Here is a 20,000-nt window from a genome sequence, read left to right on the forward strand (position 1 = left end):
AAATTATAATATGGAATATAAAAGCAGGGTCAACTAAGGAGAAAAATTTTGAAACTGGCAAATTACCATTGAAAACCTCGGCATACACATCGTACCATACACTTTCCCGGCTATATCAGGTAAAAGTACCTCTCTTTTTAAAGAAAACAATAATCAGTTTTCTTACCTACTCCTCTGGAACGCTTCATACAAAAATTTCATACATTAGAAGAGGACATAGACAAAAGGAAATCCAAAACATTTCTTATTTTCACTTTGGTCAGAGAGCCATTTATTTTTGCAATATACAAATTTTGTTTTGTATAACACTGAACGAAAGTAAATTATATTTTTCTTATGGGAAAAGGGAGAGAGAGAGAGAGAGAGAGAGAGAGAGAGAGAGAGAGAGAGAGAGAGAGAGAGGGTCGTGAAGAAAGATGAGCTTTCATTCCACATGCTTTTGGCCTCATTGGAATATTCATCTCATTTGCGTCTCGGTCCCTCTTGTAAAATATGATAAGAAAATTGTTCAAAATTATCTATCCCGTAAAAGTCAAGAATCTTTAAACCTTTCCGTTTAAAGATATCGAGGACTCCGCATGAGGTTTGTATCAAAATGTAATGAGAAGAACTTGACCCTTTTCTCCTAATTTTTAATATAGGTTTGTCTATTTTTCCTTACCGACTTTTGTGAAACACTATGTCAAGGTTTACAATGACAACCAGAAGAGAATAATTCAACATAAAAATTGACAATGAAAGAAAATGAGACAAGGGATGGATGTTGCTCACTTAATTAGGATTTAAACTGCAAATTTTGTCTTCAAATAAGAGGGAAAAATAAGAGAAAAAGATTCAATAGTTTTTCCTTTTTAGGAGACCTTGGGCAGATTTTAGTTCGGAATTTCCATTTGCAGGTGTTCGTGCGGAGACAAACAAGGGAAATAATCAACCTTCAGAAAACAGGAGTCAACAACTCGGAGATTCTATTCTCGGCAGAAAGCCACGGGTGAGAAATATTATTATACGGTTTTGTTTTGAATGAGGGGAGAGATTCCACATATTTCTTGGCTCTTTTTATACGTAAACGGACATACATACGTGTATATGCATATTCGGCACCTACTTCTTTACCACCTATCTTCACGTTTCTCATATCTATATATATATATATATATATATATATATATATATATATATATATATATATATATATATATATATACACACAAATACACACACACATATATATGTATATATATCACATTATACATAATATATACATATATATGCATTATATATGTATAAGATATAATATATATACATAATATATACATATATTACTATATCATTATATATACATAATAATATTTACATAATATAATATTATATACTATATTATATTATATTATATAGGTAATATCTATACATATATATTATACAATATATATATAAGTATATATTTAATATTGTATAGAATATATATACTATAGGTATATAATTATATATAATAATATATATATATATATATTAGTATATATCTATCATTATATAGTAATATTATATTATAGTATATATATATACTATATATTAAGTATTATGATCTATACAATATATATTATCTATTAGATATTAATATTATAATTAGGATATATATTATTATAGATATATATATAACATATATTTTATAATTATCTAAGATATTATATTAATCAATATATACTTAATATATATATTATTACATACATATATACATATATATACATAATTATATATTACATTATATATATACTATACATATATATATATATATAAATTATATAATACATACATATATACATATATATACATAATAATATATATTATACATATATTATTATATAATATATAAACATATATATATATATATTATAATATTAATCATATATTATTATATATATATACATGTATAGATAATATTATATAGTTATACACGTAATATATAAATATATAAGTAAGTATTATAAATATATAGTGATTATATAGTTATATATATATTATATATATTTATATTATATATTATATAATATAGTATTTATAGTATATATATTTTTATGTATATATATATATATTATATAATATTATATATTATATATATATATTTATTAGGTATTTATATTTATATATATATATTTAATATTATTTATATATATATATATATATATTATATACTATATATATGTTATTATATTATATATAATATATTATATATATTATATAATTATTTATAATATATATATTTATAGTCTCAGTAATTGGGCGGCTACTTGGAAATCTTAACTTGATGATAAATAACAGTGCCAAGACCAGGAAGAACATTCTTTATTTAACGAGCTTTCGAGGTTCAAAACCTCATCTTCAGGCTGAAAAAATTGACAAGGATGAGAAATCGCTAAAAATTACATTAAAATGAATTGTCTTATTAAAAGCTTCAGTAAAAACATAAAATAAAACGAACATTACATACATACTAAAAATTACGATAAAACTAAAACAAAACGTTAAACATACAAAAACAGAAATAAAAATGAAAATAATATGAAAGGTAAACAAACTACCCTCAAAAATAAAATAGCTAACGACCCACTTTGTGTACCTACTATGAAACTATATGATAGCTAGTTGAATACCGGACGAGTTGTTGTTCAATTCCGGTTTCATTTTCTTAATAAACAGCGACTCTGAAATTAAAAGGTCCAGTCTATTTGAGCAAAAAGACAGTACTCTAAAATCTAGGTGAGTGAAAGGATGGTCCTGTGCTAAACTGTGTTCCCTTATGGCAGAAAAAGGTGGTTTAGAAAGAGGAAACCTAGTTCTAACGGAAAGACCTCTGTGTTCCAAAATTCTGTGTCTAAGCCAGCGGGAACTGGATCCCACGTATCGCAGACCACACTGCGAACAGGTAAACAAGTAAACGACACTCGAATTAAGGTCCACAGGAAGAGCAGGCTTCTCCCAAACCGGTGTACAGTACTGTTAGTAAATATGTAAAGTATATTAAATTGCCTTTCCTTGGTCATAGTAGCTACTTGGTACGAAAAAAGTTACAAGAAATACTTAAGCACAGTTTTCCTCAAGTTAGTTTCAGGTTTGTTTTTACTAACCCTTTTACTGTAGGATCACTTTTGAGGGAGAAGCCTGCTCTTCCTGTGGACCTTAATTCGAGTGTCGTTTACTTGTTTACCTGTTCGCAGTGTGGTCTGCGATACGTGGGATCCAGTTCCCGCTGGCTTAGACACAGAATTTTGGAACACAGAGGTCTTTCCGTTAGAACTAGGTTTCCTCTTTCTAAACCACCTTTTTCTGCCATAAGGGAACACAGTTTAGCACAGGACCATCCTTTCACTCACCTAGATTTTAGAGTACTGTCTTTTTGCTCAAATAGACTGGACCTTTTAATTTCAGAGTCGCTGTTTATTAAGAAAATGAAACCGGAATTGAACAACAACTCGTCCGGTATTCAACTAGCTATCATATAGTTTCATAGTAGGTACACAAAGTGGGTCGTTAGCTATTTTATTTTTGAGGGTAGTTTGTTTACCTTTCATATTATTTTCATTTTTATTTCTGTTTTTGTATGTTTAGCGTTTTGTATTAGTTTTATCGTAATTTTTAGTATGTATGTAATGTTCGTTTTATTTTATGTTTTTACTGAAGCTTTTAATAAGACAATTCATTTTAATGTAATTTTTAGCGATTTCTCATCCTTGTCAATTTTTTCAGCCTGAAGATGAGGTTTTGAACCTCGAAAGCTCGTTAAATAAAGAATGTTCTTCCTGGTCTTGGCACTGTTATTTATCATCAAGTTATATATATATATATATATATATATATATATATATATATATATATATATATATATACTTTCCACCCTCTAATAACAATTTGATTCATAGTGCAAATACAAGGTTTTATTCCAGCTACACCAGTCAAACTTTTTACTTTCACACACACACACACACATCTACCTATAATGGGCGTTATGTCTGTCCGTCCACCTGTCCTTCAATCACGGCCAAACGGCTGGTCCGATGGGCATGGAACCAGGCAGGCTTAAAGTGGGGAGCCCCAAAATGGTTTATATTGGGGTTTCAAGCAACAAAAGGCACTAAAGGCTCCGGAAGGGGCGGGGTGCCTTCCCTGGTTCAGCCCGTAGGCTTAATAACGTTATGAATCAGTATACGTAGTAAATAGTAAGACTCGATTTTCGATATATGTACTAAGAATGACTTACTATCGAATACTGTGGTGGTACGACATATGTGGCATCAAAAGGTTTCGGGGTTGGGCAGGTTGTGACAGAGAGAGAGAGTGAGAGGGTGAGGAAGTGAGAGAGGGAGAGTAGAGGGGCTGTTAAGGAGAAGAAAGAGGGTAAGAAATATAACAATAACATTATTATGGGCCTTATGTCCTTTTGTCTGTCATTCAATCACGGCTAAACGGCTTGACGGATTTAAACTAAACAAACACTATTGATCGAGGATGGTTTATAGCCTCATATATACTAGCTGACTTACCCGGCTCTGCCCTGAAAAACTGTGAATCACGGGCTACGGGCAGAGGGAGGAAGGAGGAAGGGGGAGTTTCTGAAGTATATTATAGCAGTGAATTAGCAGTACATTTATGTATACTGAATCCACTACGAATTCGTGCAGTTTGCTGAAGACAGGTCCTTGCACGATTCTCCTCCTCTTTGCTGTGCAGTTTATTTCACACAATCAATGAAAGGTCTGACTGATGTTGAAAGGTAGACAGGCCTATGTTCAGCAGAGATGATTTTTCTCTTCTAATACAGAAATATAATTTCCCCTTCCCCTTCCCTCCCCCCCTATCTTCCCCTCATCCTCCCATCCCTCTCCCCTTCCTTCCTCCTTCCTTTCTCCTTTCTCCCTCCCCTTTCCCACTCTCCTCCCTCCTCCCTCCACTTCCCCCTCCCTCTTCCTGCTCCCTACCTGTAGCCTTTCATTCACAGTTCTCCCGGGCAGCGCCGGGTAGGTCAGCTGGTGACTCCTGATGAGCATAAACAATGCAAAAGTTTCAGGTCACCTGCCATAAATTTTATTTCATTTTTGAGCATTCAATGTCCACACTTCACCTCCACCAGGTAAATCAGCTAATCAACGCCTTAATACAATCAGTCTTCTCCACAAATACGTTTTTGTAGGAAAGTCTAAGAAAAAACAATCCAAACACAGGATTGAAATAAAACTTCCATCCAGATTAACTAACACCTTAATTGTCAACTTAAATATAGGAAAACCAGTTTACACAGAGAACGAATGTATTCTAAATTTCAACAGTGATGGAAATTTTATAATTACAACCGCTGGTTTTGGACTTTTTAATTCAATTAATAGTTTGCATATAATTTCAACATTAAGCCAAAACGAAAGTTGCACCTAATGACAAATGCAGGAAGAATAGCAACAGCACTATTTCCTGAAATCTTAAGACGAATGTTGACAGTATTACATGTTCTCTCTTGCAGCATCGACGGCAAGCTTCTGTGAAAAAACACGCGGATATATGGACCAACAAACGGACCCGCTTTGTGGAACTGGTTTTGGTTGCTGATACTAGTTACTACAAAACTTTCAAGTCCGATGTTTACGATCGCCTCAGGGCAACTGCTAATGCTGTTAATGCCGTAAGTAACAACAAAGCCATAAAACTAAAATATTTGCTGCATTCATCTCTATACAGCAATTTATTTTATTATTTTATTTTTTATTACATAAAGAGAAGAATAATTGTGAGAATAAAATGATTTTTACATCTCCGAAAATATGGTCTAATAAATCTAGGTATCATTCATACATAAAACTTTTACGATAAAATGAGCCCAATTATTATTAGATTTCATGCTTCAGTTCGTGTCTTTTCACAGTTTTGATACATAAACTTTCGATAACATTGAAATGGGTAGTGGTATAATTATGAAATTCTAAAAATAACTTTTTAAGTATTTCCACACTTTAAAAGCTTTTCAATTCGCCTTTAGAACTCATGTAAAACATGCTTGACCGATTTGTCTTTACAGTTCATTTGTCTTGAAAAATAATTGTATGTAAAATAATATTTTGATAAACTTCAATATCAGGTATTTACTTTAGAAGTGACTTGTGTGCTTGACATATATGGTAGTATCCAAAGTATCATGTGCCAATATTCATCAATTCTATGAAAATACTTTCCTATAAGATTTCATGAAAATCAGAGAAAAACCGTATGCCCAAAAATAATGGTCCCAGAACATAATATGAATTCTGAAGACTACAGAATACCAACAGCCGAAGCCTCTGAGGTCTATATGTAAGAAATACACAAAGCTTTTGTCCCATAAATGGACCTATAATCATTGAAAAGAAGCCAAGATAAAAAATACTAAGGATGATAAACACTGGCCCCCTATAAGATACCTCCAACAATCAGTGTCTAGTGTCTGAGACTAAGCAAATATAAATGCTCACAATCTTAGTTTCATATTAATTTATTACCTTCAAAATATAATTTGTAAACAAAATTTTAGGAAAATAGTCACAAAGCCCCAGAATACCTAAATAAAACGGTTCATTGTGATCAGTAAAGAATAGCCAAATAATAATAATATTGACACCTAAAGAATATTCTATGTTGAATATGGTAGGCAGTGGTTCTTGATGGAAGTGTTGGTTCGTCTGAAAAGTGGTGTTTTACTGTTGTTTTGCATTTTGTTACTAGATGTTACATCCTCGAAAGATGATTAACTGAAACAAAACAAATATAGCCTTGGTGAGAGCAAAGGAAATTAACAGGCATGCGGTAAAATACAGAAATAATAAGGTATTTTTTCTTCGGGTTTATAAATACTCCATTTGAAAGTAAGGCGTATCTATAGTAAAACAGCTATCAATACAATGATGTTTTCTTTCAGTTCTTGTACGATTGTCTCATATTAAAAATAAATCTGATAAGATTAAATTACAAACGATTTCTTCCCTTATTGATATGCATTATGGACAGATGAAATATTAGACCTGGGGTACACAATACCAACATTAAGAAATTTCTTTTACAAGCAAACTGAAGCCGTGGTTTTCCTTTAGCACTTTAACCATTAATTTACAAGAGATGGGTGAATGCACCACTTCTAATATATTTGAATTTGGCAAACACATTTACTGTTTTATGATTGCTAAAGCACACAGTTTAAAGATATGATTACCACTTAGTATACATTATGGCATAGTTTGTTGAGGGTCCATTTTAAGACTTAATAATTGTCAGCAAAAACCAAAGTTCACTTTTTATCTTGATAAACAGACTGGCTTCCCTTACTGCTCTTGAAATTTATTTCTCTTGAGTTTGATTACATAAATATAAATTAAATCTTATATTATATTCGCTCTATAAGCATTCTATCATTAACAGGGTTTTTTGGATTTGGCAACCAGAATAGAATGTCTCTATAACAATTTTATTGAGAATACTATTTCTAGCTGTACGATTTTTTTTACTGATCATAAAGAACTTTTCTCTTGACAATAAATAACATCCTACTGATAGGAGAAGAGTTTTACGAAACCAGTACATGTTCCACAGTCTCTTTCATAGTTAATAAAATCAATCAGTTGGTGAATAAGGAAATCAGAGAGGTATTCAGAGCAAAAATAAATATTTTCATCTAAATAAGCTGCCTGATTAATGTACGTCAAATTTAAACTTTATCGATTTTAATTTTTTAAATAGAATTTTTGGAAATCTTTCAATGTTATTTTTTTCGAAAATTATGGAACATCTGAATTATATTTTCTTATTTATAATTTGTTAAGGCCTCCGTAGTTTGAAAATGATATAGAGAAATATAGGGAAACATCAAGTAACGTATAGCAACAGTATGTATTTAACTGATTACCTTTTCAAGATTTTGACTGACAATTTCAAAATCATTTCCTTAAAACACCACTGAGAGATGGTTGAGTAAATTTTTCAGGATTTTTTCTGAACCTATATGTGCATCATATGTCAATATTCATTCAAGGAAAAGTAAATTAAATTGTTCAAAAATTTTTCAAGATATTTCGTGAGATTGGCATCGTCGTAGTCTTGACAGATATCGAGGTCTGGACAAGTTACGATCGCACTACTGTAGATGCAGACTTCAACATTACCCTGTCATCGTTCGCTCCATATAGAAAGGAACTCCTCAAGACTAAACGTGGAGTTAACAATGACAACACCATTCTCGTCACGTAAGCATATGATCCAGCTAAAGTTACCCATATTCCAAGCATTACCTGACATTATACCGCCCATATGAATTTGAGGACAAATATGTGGCTTTCTGGTGGCAAATTTGTATAGTGACAGTCATCTTGGACGTTTATAGGCGACACAATTATATATCTCATTACTTGAAAGTTTGCTTTTAATATCTTAACATGAATTGAAAGTGACTAAGGAGTCCTAATGTGATTAAGCCCTTAAATGTCAATATTCATATATACACGAGAAGCTATTTTGAAAACATACCTGCCATCTAGGAAATTAGTAAAATTCTGTGGCAGGAGGTCCAAGAAAAACCGTTGTGCCGAATTTCATGCTGCCATCATCATTTACACTTTTTGTATCATTTTGGAGTTATGCGCTCCACTAATGGGTTCTTTGGAGATGCACATGCTCATGTAATGCCATCATTGTGGTTTCAGAACCGTTGATTTTCACGGAACCACCGTTGGATATGCTTATGTCAGTGGAATTTGCAGGTAAGAACGCAAAGTCCAATCTTATCTCCTTATTAAAAAAATATTTCATTTACGTGAAATTTTCTAGAATCCAAGTGTCAACATTTTATCTAGGGTAAAAGACGAATTATAGACATCCATGGGCCATTCTGCTTTATTCATTCAAGATTCAGTAATAATGCCCAAAGATTTGCATGTTATCGAGATACCTGTAGAAGGACTATCGTTGAGAAATATTCAGTTTTCAGCCAGTGATCCTAAATATGGTTATAGCCAAACCAACATTATTTGTTTTGTCTCAACCCTGATCTTTTAAAAACTTGAAAATAGGCTAAAAAATGCGTTTTAACAACTTGTATGGGTAATCTGGTTATTCCAGGTGAATCATTTTTGTGTGGCTTTGAACAATAACCCCGATTCTTCCCTCTGGTTAATTAATATTTACAAAATATTTAAACTGGCCTCAATAATGTGTCTTGTCAGTGTTTAATTCTACAGTATGTATGTTATTATGCTGTGTTCTGATTATAAAGAACTAGGAAATTAGCTCTCCTGGGAGATGGTAATTTTTCTTTTCCTTGTTTTCCTTAAGCAAATACCAGAACAATAATGCAGCAGGATATCGAGCACAAAGGAAAGATAATAATGCAGCGAAGGATCGATATCAAAGATATAGAAATATCTAAAAAAGGTCCAAAATTTACTTAGCTAAATCTAAGAGCATTCGGTAAGGTTGTAGAATTCGTTGGAGCTCTTGATTTAGAATGAAAGCTCAAATGATAGAACACGTCAGTGAAACTGCTGAATTAGCTTACTGTCTTGGGCAGAGAGACCAAGGTCAAGAACTACGAACACTGTACCATGCATAAAAAAAAGCTTCATATAAAAGGGTGTTTATTATAATCGTTGTGTGAATTGAGTTATTATTTTACTTTGACACCCCAACTTCATGTTGAAGTTTTTATGTTGTGCTCACAAGTCTCCTTAATATGGTTAATGGAAACAAATTATGCTACATTCTATAGCATACCTACTGTTACCGAGATATTACCCCCTTGCGTTTATTTTTTAACATTTATTCCCACGGGGCTGGCACTAAACACAGAACTCTTGGGAGTGGATGTTTGGTTAATACAAAAATTTACCACCCCCTAAAAGCATAATTGTTGATGACTTTTATATTCTATGAAACAGTAATGAATTGTCAGTGGCTACGGTGCAAGACAAAAGTAGCAATGGTGTTGGAACCATTGCGAGGACAATGGCCCATGAGATGGGACACAACTTAGGCATGTCACACGATGAAAATGAACAAGGAAGTTGCTGTGGACAGAGGTCGTGCATTATGTCAGCTTCAGTGAGGTATGTAACTTCCTGAATAGTTTTATAGTGATAACTCTCTCTCTCTCTCTCTCTCTCTCTCACTTTGAAATAGACCTGTCATTATGACTGATGATTAATCGATTCCCACTAGCTGTGAACCTACTGATCTTATTTTTTCTCCAAAAAATATTTGAATAGATAAATCTTATGATGAAATCAGATTAAGGGGATTAATCAAGCTTGTAAAAAGCACAAAAAACTAGTATTACGCTAAGTAATGTAACTAGGTTGGTCTAATTTTGAACAAACATACCGAGCTGTATATCAGCTTCTTTAGAATGACTATATAATTACAACGTACAAACATAAAAAATCTTAAACCGCTATGTCTTGCACAAGCATGAACGGTTGATTCTGATAAAAGATTAAAACAATTATGTCTACAAACCTCAAGGAACAGACTATGAACAGCGCAAGATTAAATATACTGTCAAGTTATTTTTCTTAAACAAGTGATGCCTTAAAGTTTATCTACATTCATTTCCTAATTGACATTATTTCTAACAGTTCTATGGAAGGAATTAAGATTGGCTGGAGCTCTTGTAGCAAAGGTGTAATAATGAAGGGACTGGATTCTGTGAATTACGAATGTCTAAGAAATATTCCGGCAAATTTCTACGAGAAGACTTGTGGTAACGGTGTTCTGGATGATGGCGAACAGTGTGACTGTGGGCCCCCAAACTTCTGTGATAACCGTTGTTGCGACCCTAAGACCTGCCAATTGGCTGTCAATGCCACGTGCGCCCATGGATCTTGCTGTAACACTGAGGTGAGAGAAGATGCCCAGCACTTGTATACCCAATAGCTACAATCAAATAAAACGAGATGTATTTGATTTAGAAATCCTCCCCATTTAATAAAACGTATCTTTCCAGACTTGTCACTTGCATCAATCTGGGAGAACCTGCCGAGAAAAAGACAGTGATTGTGATTTGCCAGAATTCTGTTCTGGAATCAGCGAATACTGCCCTGGCGATGTCTATGTCCGAGACGGAACGCCGTGTGAGGGAGGCCAGGTCAGTACAAATTTCAAGAACAATTTTTCACAGAATTATAAATATTTTGTTTCTGTTATTCTATTTTAAAGGTTAATTCTATACTCAAAGTGTTCAGTAAGGTCACAAAGTACTAACTTTTCTAAAAAAATTGATTTAAACCATTGTGTATTGGATTTACTATTAATGCAATACCGATACAAGACTGGACGGAAAAGCATGAGAACCTACATTCCGATTATTCTCGTATATTATTTGTAGTGTTGTAAATAATTTTTGAAGTTCATAATTAAAAAGGCCTCTCAGGGTGCGATTGTTTCACTTGATCACGCAATTGACGCTAACTTTCAAATTTGTAACCCTGGGAGCTAGTTTAGAACCAGAATAGATAATTCTGGCTCAACATTATTCACTACGTTCTTGGAATGGTATGTCTAAAAACTAATTCAGTAAAAATTTATATTTTTTAAAAATTAATGTGCACAAAAGGAATATAAAACTTGTGTGCTGCATTTTATTTATTTTTTCATATCGATACGACGTATATTGAAAAAACAAAAAAAAGAAATTAAACGAAGATTTTGAAACTATGATAAACACTGCTAAATATGAAATAAAAAACATGACATCAGCATATGTCTATTTGGGAATATTCGTCTTACCATCCACACACCCCGATAAACATCACCTTTTCCAGACAAAAATGGGAAGGAATCCCATTAATCAACATTTAGGATATGCATTTTTTTAATGTAATTTTTTAAAAATTACTCTTAATGGATCAACTGATCATTCTATGATACTTGATTTAATCTTCATATACGTCCCATATTAAATTTGAATCGATAAATCGCATTAGCTGGATAACTTACATTTCAAATTACCTAAAAAAAATAAATAAATCAAAACTAAGATTAAATCAGTAAACATGATATGAATGTTTTGCAAGAATTTAATTCACTATAGTACTGTTATTTATATTTAGTAGAACCAAATCATGCTAATTTCACTGTAAAGAACTATTGTAAATATTGTACGTAGATTATAGAATTAAAAGTGAATAAATAAGCATTATATGAACTGTCAAGATATCATTAGACGCTTATGCAACTTAAATTATGTCCTCCACCTCCTTTTTTTCTGATTTAAGAAAAAAAAATTATTCGAGTATTCGTCAATGCGAACCTACTCTTTTGATGATATTTCAATGAATTTATTATGAAGGAATTGAGTGACAATATCATGTTACATAATTTACTATTACTTTTTTCACTAAATATCCAAAAAAACCTCTACACCTACCATGAGGCAAAATGTTTATTGAAAATTTTAGAAATTGAATTTTAGCACCAAAACGTTAATACTTCGCTTTTATGATTTTAAACTTGGGCATTTATCACTAAAATGCGAGTTCGTCACCATAAAAAAATAACTGTAATGATTTCATATAATTTAACCTTAAAACTTCCTATTCTACGAATATCTTTCGCAGGGCTACTGTTTCAAAGGAACCTGTGGTAATCCACTTAGCAGATGTAAGAAGATCTGGGGACCAACGGCCAGAGAAGTCGCTCCAAGGTGCCTCGAACTGAATGAACAAGGCAACGGTGACGGAAATTGTGGCTGGATAGACGGAAGTCGAAACACCTTCAGGAAGTGCACTAAGGCGTAAGTAAAAGTATTTGGTTTTCCTATTTCACTTTCTTTTGTTTATATTGTTCTCTTTTCATCTTCTGTGGTGATTACTCTCATTTATAGAGTACCTTAAGCGCCTTTCCTCAAAAGGCTCTTTCTATGCTGGAAAAAAAAAAAACCTGTGAATCCATAAATTCTGTGATACCTGGTCACCTATACCTGCACCTGGTCTGCATTGAAAACGGGATGAAATAATAACAGATGGATTATGGAGAACAGAAGATTGAAACAGAGTTACAATTCCAGTGCCCAGTACTCAGGAACTTAACAACATAAACTGGACACAGAAATGAAATCGAAACTAGACACCGAAAAATCTTCAGAGGATGAAGTCGGTTGAATAGTACTCAGAATTTTTTTAATAAAAAAATCGAGCAAGGACTCCACTTAACCGCCAGACAAAAATTATCATTTGTAAGACAAAGAAGAGAATCATTCATTATGAGAATTGCTTAGTTTTTGTTCCGGATAAGAACTCAGACAATGGAAGAAGTAACCGAGCAGTGGGAACAATATTTTAAACAGGGATGATAAAACCTACCATAATAATTTATAATCTGGGTTCAGGGAAATAGCTGATGGCTTTGAGTCAAGCCACATAATTGTTTAGAATCTTGTTCAGCACTTGAACTATCAGGTCTTTAAAACATAAATATGAATGGCCTAAATATTCAAAAGTTTAAAACAGATGTAACATATCGTATTAATATCTCCTAAAAGGCTAGAGACTCCGCATGTAAAGTAAAAGCACAGCTTATTAGACAATTTCTGTTTCTCTTGCTACTTTCATTCCAAATTTTTAGGTACCGTCAAGAAAAAAATATATTCAGACCCTCTGAAGGCCAATTAATTGGAAGGGTTTACTAGGAACTAAAGATGTATTTATTTAGAGAAGTTGCTGATATTGATTTACCAGAAGTATGATGGACCAAGTGATATAGAGTTTTTAATATACAAGCTTCTGATAACAGAGACCTACTTGGAAACAGTTGCAATCTCCCAGAAAAAGCCATACCGTCATACCTTTAGCGAGGAAATGAAGACTTTTAAACAATAATCAGGAGAAAAGGAGCTTCTTATTACTCATACCAAAATTACTGTAAGAATCATCAACAGCCTTAACACGATGTTGTTTCTCGTTATGAAGAATGCCAAGTCTGTCAGGACGCATGCTAAAATCTATATATTTTATTAGAAATAATTGTTTTGTACTGTTTTGCATGCACATTATTTATCATTTATATTTTCAGTCTAATAAATAAATTGTAAATATCTTATCCTGAAATTCCTCTATCTTTACCTCAGCTCAAAACACCCTTTTCAGACATTTTTAAGTTTCTCCATAAGGCTTTCCTATCCTCCCCGCAAGAACATGAACAACAACAACAACAACATCAACAACAACAACAACAACAACAAAGTAGTTTATAGGCTTACTCCCCGAGTAAGCGAAAACATAAAGGTTCAGCCCCAACTCAGCTGCATTGGTTACACTACCTCAACTTCTTAAGTGCTTGCAGTACCTCAGAGACAAAGGGCCATTTTCCAACAGTCCATTCTAACACCCATAAGAAAAATGGCTTTTAAAAACACCCATAAGAAAAATGGCTTTTAAAAAATTTTTCTGAAAGAAAAATCCTAATTGATTCTATGTGAAAACCTCAAGTTCCTTCTTTCGTAGTCTGGTATTCGACATTACGTTATCCAGCAACAGAAACTAGCAGGGAAATGAGAGCAACATTTCTAGTTACTTTAATTCTTATTACTACCTGTGACGTCACTATTCATATTAAGAAACAGTGCAGTCTCATTTTAAAGTAGAATACTCGAACTTTACTAAGGTATGTTTTAAATACCAAAACACAAAAACTGAATATCAACATAACGATTAGAAAATTGTAGAAGATGACGCGTTGTTAGCTATTAAGAGAATCTTGGATTGAATGTCGGAAAAGTCTGTAATAAACTCAAAGAAATCTACTGCTGCTTTATCTGCAAGGATTTTCATGAAATTCTTCTTTCAGTTAACGTTAAAATTTTGTCCCCTATGGCCTGACACCGATTGTATTTTCTGTGGAGTTTTCCCTACTTTTACTGCACATTAAAGTGACGTCATCCTCTTATACCTATAAACCTGACTTAGCCTATCCTACGGGATATCATAACCACAACGTAGGCTATTAATGATTTACTTCTCTTGCACAATAAGTTTGTGGTTCAAGCTTTGGCATGAAAATGAGCTAAATAACAGATGCTTATGTATTAATTTGTAACGAAAACATCATTCTGCTACTTTCAATTTATGTTAAATAATTATGAAATAAAACACTAGTTTCACAAGAAAATAGGTGTTTAGATGATATGAATAAAAAGAGGATATCAAATGTTAAAGGTGCAAATCATCAGTTACATTTCTTATTCATACAGATCCTTATCCTGCGGCACTTTGCATTGCAATGTAGATAGCGATATAAAGCCAGAGATCAAGGGAAAAATAGTCTGGAGAACGCAGTTCTTCGGGTCACAAAACTGCAAACATATCTTTGGAGATCCGAGTTCACCAGAAAACTTTTGGCTCGCACCAGATGGAACTCCATGCGGGAGAAATGGGGCAAGTAGTGACATTTATCATAACTAATTTCAAATACGTATATTTCCTCTATTTAGAAGTGTTAGGCCTTTCTTAGCTGCTTGCTACTTTTGAGCTTATAGTTGTACTACACAGAACGCTGTTTCCTATTATTGTTCATGCATACGTATTAAATGGGTGTTCTCTTAAGGGCACTTTTTAATCACTCATCCTTATCGAATTCACTCACATGTTATTTTTTTGGGCTGTTTCTCTTACAGCATTATTTATTTGGTAAATGTAGGTTTCTAAAGGGCAGTACCGGGATTCAATAAGTTATTAAGTTAAAACAATGCAGTATATGATAGATTTAGCTATTCTTTTTAGAATTAGAATAATCTGATGTTTCTTGTTCTATTGCTCCTTTATCAAAAACATATTACTTGCCAGGCTTAAGTTTGGAGCTTAGGCATTTACTATTTCTTGACATATCCTTTATAACTGATCTATGATATTATATATAGCCTGTTCAGCCCATTTAAGTTATCAGATATAAATGTTTTGCATAAGTATAGTGCTTGATACCTCATGTTTACTCTAAGTATAGTAGGTTAGCCTAACTTAAATTACTGATAAATGCCTGGTGTAACTAAATAAGTTCAGGCGCCATCAATCTTAAGATTCCTTGAATGTGATTCCTGATATCTTTGAAGTTTAATCAGTATTGAGTTTTTCGTTAAACTCAGGAGTATTCTAAAATGACCTTTTCGTATTATTTCCCTTTCTTACTGCTTTTTCCATTCCTCTTCTTCAACAGTTCAGCATACATCTCCTTACCCATTAAATGATCTACCCAATTTACCGTTGCGCCCTGATATTAGTGTAGCTGTTCCAACCAGCCCCAAGCATTCCCCTGCGATTTGATAATAACAAGATATTAGAAGATTGATGGATATAGACCTACAACTTTCCCCACAATTTTCTAGCTATATCTGATTATCACGAAAACCTATCTTAGTGGCTCAGTGATCAAAGGTAATTGACACTGTTGCTTTCCCAACAAGCCAATAGTTCGAATCCCACTCATGACGAACCATTTATCAATTATAATTATCTTGGGAGTAAGTTAATCTACAGATACAGTGAATTACATGTTAATTCAATAGGTTGGCCTGATGAGATGCTGCCACTAGATAGATTATGGTCCATTCTAAAGCTGGCCAGCACAGTCTGTTGCTGAGTTCTTCTCTGGTCACAAACTTTTTCTGTGCTCATACCAGTTCAGGATTGTCTGGGATATTCATTGCATATCTTTTACTGTTGACGACACTGAATGACCTTAACTTTTTAACCTTCTTGATTTGTCCTTTCTTGTTGTGTAGAAGAGATTCCCTAACCTGGTAGACTTCTCTTCTAAGAGAAGGCTACTCTGAAATAAACCAGTGTCCTTTAATTTCTTTTGGTACCAAGGCCTTTGTACAACGGATTCCACTGTCTTGGATTGATATTCTCTTGCTTGGGGTTAAAATCAAGCACAGTTTTGTGACAGTCCCCCTTCCTCTTGTTGGAGCCAAGGATGCCTGGTGGTTTAGCAAGGAGATGCCTAGCCCTTATCATTTTCTCTTTTTTTACCTTTGCCCATAAATTCATCTTTACAACCACAACTATTGTCCTTCGTTAGGTGTCTGGCAGATCTGGAGATGTATTTGTCTCAATTGGGTATGCTGGTTCCTCCAAATTGACTAGTTTCATTTATTCAATAATTTTGCATTTTTCAAAATATATTTTACATTTATATTTTGTTCTTGTTATTGTTTTTGTTAAGTTTGCGCATATTCCTTTATGGCTGTGTTAGACGATGCTGATTCTTTCTAGCAATATGAAAATATTCATGTTCTACAGAATTCTTCACGGAATTGTGTTTTATATAGCAGCATCTGCAGATTGTATAAAAACGGAAAGGACTTGGATGTTGCTTCTGTTGATTTTGAAATCCTCTTATGAAATTTGTCTGACTTGCAAAGTATTTCAGAATTGCTGATTCCAAGAAATAAGAAACACAATTTACTCATATGTACTCCCCTCCTATAAGCCAGTGAAATGAATCTGAACGTTGGAGAGCGTTTCTCTGCATCTCATAGGCTAATGCACGAGTGTGGATGGCATGAAACACAAGTGGTGAGATCTGTGGAAGACAAATAATCCTTTCTGTTTTTTCTAATTATAGGAACCCAGATGTCGATGTCTCTATGATTGCTTGCATGCCAAAATGGCAGCATTCAGGAAGCTGATTCCAAGGCTTGCTTCATTTTCGTTGGTGATTACAATGTTCATCACGCAGAAAAGCTGAGCTCAGTTATTAACACAGAGAATCAAGGTGTTGGTGCCCTAGCTTTCTTCACTATTTCTGGTTGTGAGCGGTTATTAATTAAATGAACTTGTGATCTTGTTTACCCAGATGCTACAGGGACTGTATCTTGTGGATTAGGTTTTCCAGTCTGTTCATCCAATCACTGAAAGGTTAATGGTGGGATGGATCAGGTTGTTCCTGTTAGCTTTTTAAGACAGGTGAAATCCCAGGGCAATTGGTATGGCATTCACCATGATCTTATTTAGCCAAGTGGAGCAATATTTACAGAAGTTCTAACATTACTAAGTGTTTAAATGCTCACCTTAAAACTATTATTGAGAGGTGAATTTCCACTAAAATCCTCAAGTTTTAGTTTGATGCTGCATGTAAGCTTGCCTGCCATGAAAAACAAGTAGCTTATTATTTATGGGTGAACAATCAATCACACTGTGTGTGGCGTAATTTCAGTGAGCTTAGAGTTCAAGCTCACGTTGTCTAGGAGAGAGCTTATAATGAGGATGTGAAGGATACGTGCTCCAGTGGTGATAACCATAAGTGGTGGCCTACTCTCAAGTCTTTGGAGTAGATCCAAGCATGCCTCCCTCTGTAGGAGCAGATGGGATAGCTGCATATAGCCCTAAACAAAAGGCAAAACTTTTGGCTCAAATCTTTGTCTGCAAATATTGTAATGAGTCCGTGGTGTTGCCTCAGTCATGCTCTCCAGAGCCTGAGCTGTGTTCAGTGCCTTCGGGTCTAGGGAAGTCAAAACCTTGCTACTGGGTCTTGACAATTATGAAGGCTTAGACCCTAACAGGACTTTTCCCATCTTTTTCTTGAAAAGACAGCTGATTTCATTGCTCCTAAGACTACTACTCTTTCCAGAGGATTTGTTGGACTTCCAAGTTTTCCCTGTGGTAGAAGGTAGGGAAACCTACCCGTATTACCTACGGGACCAAGTCCGTTATCATGGCACTCTGAATGTAGGCCGATTTCAATTACCCATGTTTTATCTTAGGTTTTAGAGAAGCTGATCCCTAAACGTCATGGAAGGCTTGTTGAAGATAAGTTGCTATCAACATTACAGTTTGGATTTCATAAAGGCCTTGGTGTGTGTGTGATGCACTCTTGTCAATAACCACCATCTTGCAGAGTGGTCTTGATGAGGATGCTGAGGTTACTTGAATTTTGAAGCACTCATCTACAAGTTAAAATTATTGGGAATTAGTGGATTTATATTATTATTTCAGATAAACATTTAATAGGCAGAATCCAAAGAGCACGTGTTAATTGCAGTATAGTAGCTTTAGTAGCCATTTCAAGATTATTAGGAATAAGTGTATCCTTTTATCAATATTTCAGATGAATTTTTCATAGGCAGAACCCAAAGAGTCCGTGTTGACGGCCAGTATAGGGGCTTTAGTACAGTTATTTCACGTGTTATTCAGGGTTATATGCATAGGACTTTACTGTTCATGATATATACTAGTGACATGTGCAATGGTCTGACGAACAAACTGACTTCATACGCAGATGATACTCCTCTTCTAGTTGCTTCTATATTCCCATGCCTTAGGTCTGTGGCTGGAAATCCTTGAATAGAGATTTGGTATGTAAATGGCAGTGACTTTTTTTTTTACGATTAGGGGCATAACCTTTCATAAGAAACTGCTTTTGAGAATCGTTTACATAATACTGCTTCCACTATTTCTCAAAACATTCGTGCTTTGTGGTTTTGTGCTTTGTGAAGATTTGTTCAAAAGTTTTGAGGCAATAGCTATCTTGTATAAGTGTTTTAACTATTTTCTTCTTCCTTGTTTGAAGTACTGTTTCCCAGTGTGGTTTTTGGATGCTGACTCTCATCTCAAACTCTTGGGTAGAGTTATGTCATCAGTAGAGTTTATTTCACCAACTCCTTATATTGACTTGTGACAGAATGTAAAGTGGGTTATTAAGTTTGTAGCAAAAATGGACTACAAAGACAAACATCTCTGCACTCTTCTTTACATGACCTAACTGCTTTTGCTCGCAACGCTACGCAAGCTGGTTCTGCAAATAGTATGCTGTTTTTTTTTAGTATAAGGTTTAATACTACTCAGTGTGCTAGGAATATTATCTTGGCTACAGCAAAAATGTGGAATAGTTTACCTTGTGCAGTTATGGAATCTTCAGATCATATTCATTCTTTCATTCTACTGACATCTCTAGAATTTCAGGTGTGTCAATTTTATTATTTACTCCTTTATATTTATTTTCTTATTTATCACCTT

The 20,000-nt window shown here is 33.8% G+C and overlaps 1 protein-coding gene across 1 annotated transcript in view; it reads left to right on the forward strand.

Annotated features, from left to right (window-relative positions):
• LOC135216433 (disintegrin and metalloproteinase domain-containing protein 12-like) overlaps positions 1-20,000 on the forward strand; it is a 34,288-nt gene that overhangs the window by 6,940 nt on the left and 7,348 nt on the right. The window contains exons 7-15 of the mRNA XM_064251796.1: positions 897-988; positions 5,507-5,665; positions 8,074-8,249; positions 8,706-8,762; positions 9,936-10,103; positions 10,632-10,893; positions 11,000-11,140; positions 12,612-12,787; positions 15,242-15,425. Coding sequence (XP_064107866.1) covers positions 897-988; positions 5,507-5,665; positions 8,074-8,249; positions 8,706-8,762; positions 9,936-10,103; positions 10,632-10,893; positions 11,000-11,140; positions 12,612-12,787; positions 15,242-15,425 — 1,415 coding nt within the window. The remainder of the gene's footprint in view (positions 1-896; positions 989-5,506; positions 5,666-8,073; positions 8,250-8,705; positions 8,763-9,935; positions 10,104-10,631; positions 10,894-10,999; positions 11,141-12,611; positions 12,788-15,241; positions 15,426-20,000) is intronic.

The sequence above is a fragment of the Macrobrachium nipponense genome, chromosome 6 (genome assembly GCF_015104395.2).
Source record: "Macrobrachium nipponense isolate FS-2020 chromosome 6, ASM1510439v2, whole genome shotgun sequence".
In the NCBI taxonomy this organism is placed as follows: Eukaryota; Metazoa; Arthropoda; class Malacostraca; order Decapoda; family Palaemonidae; genus Macrobrachium; species Macrobrachium nipponense.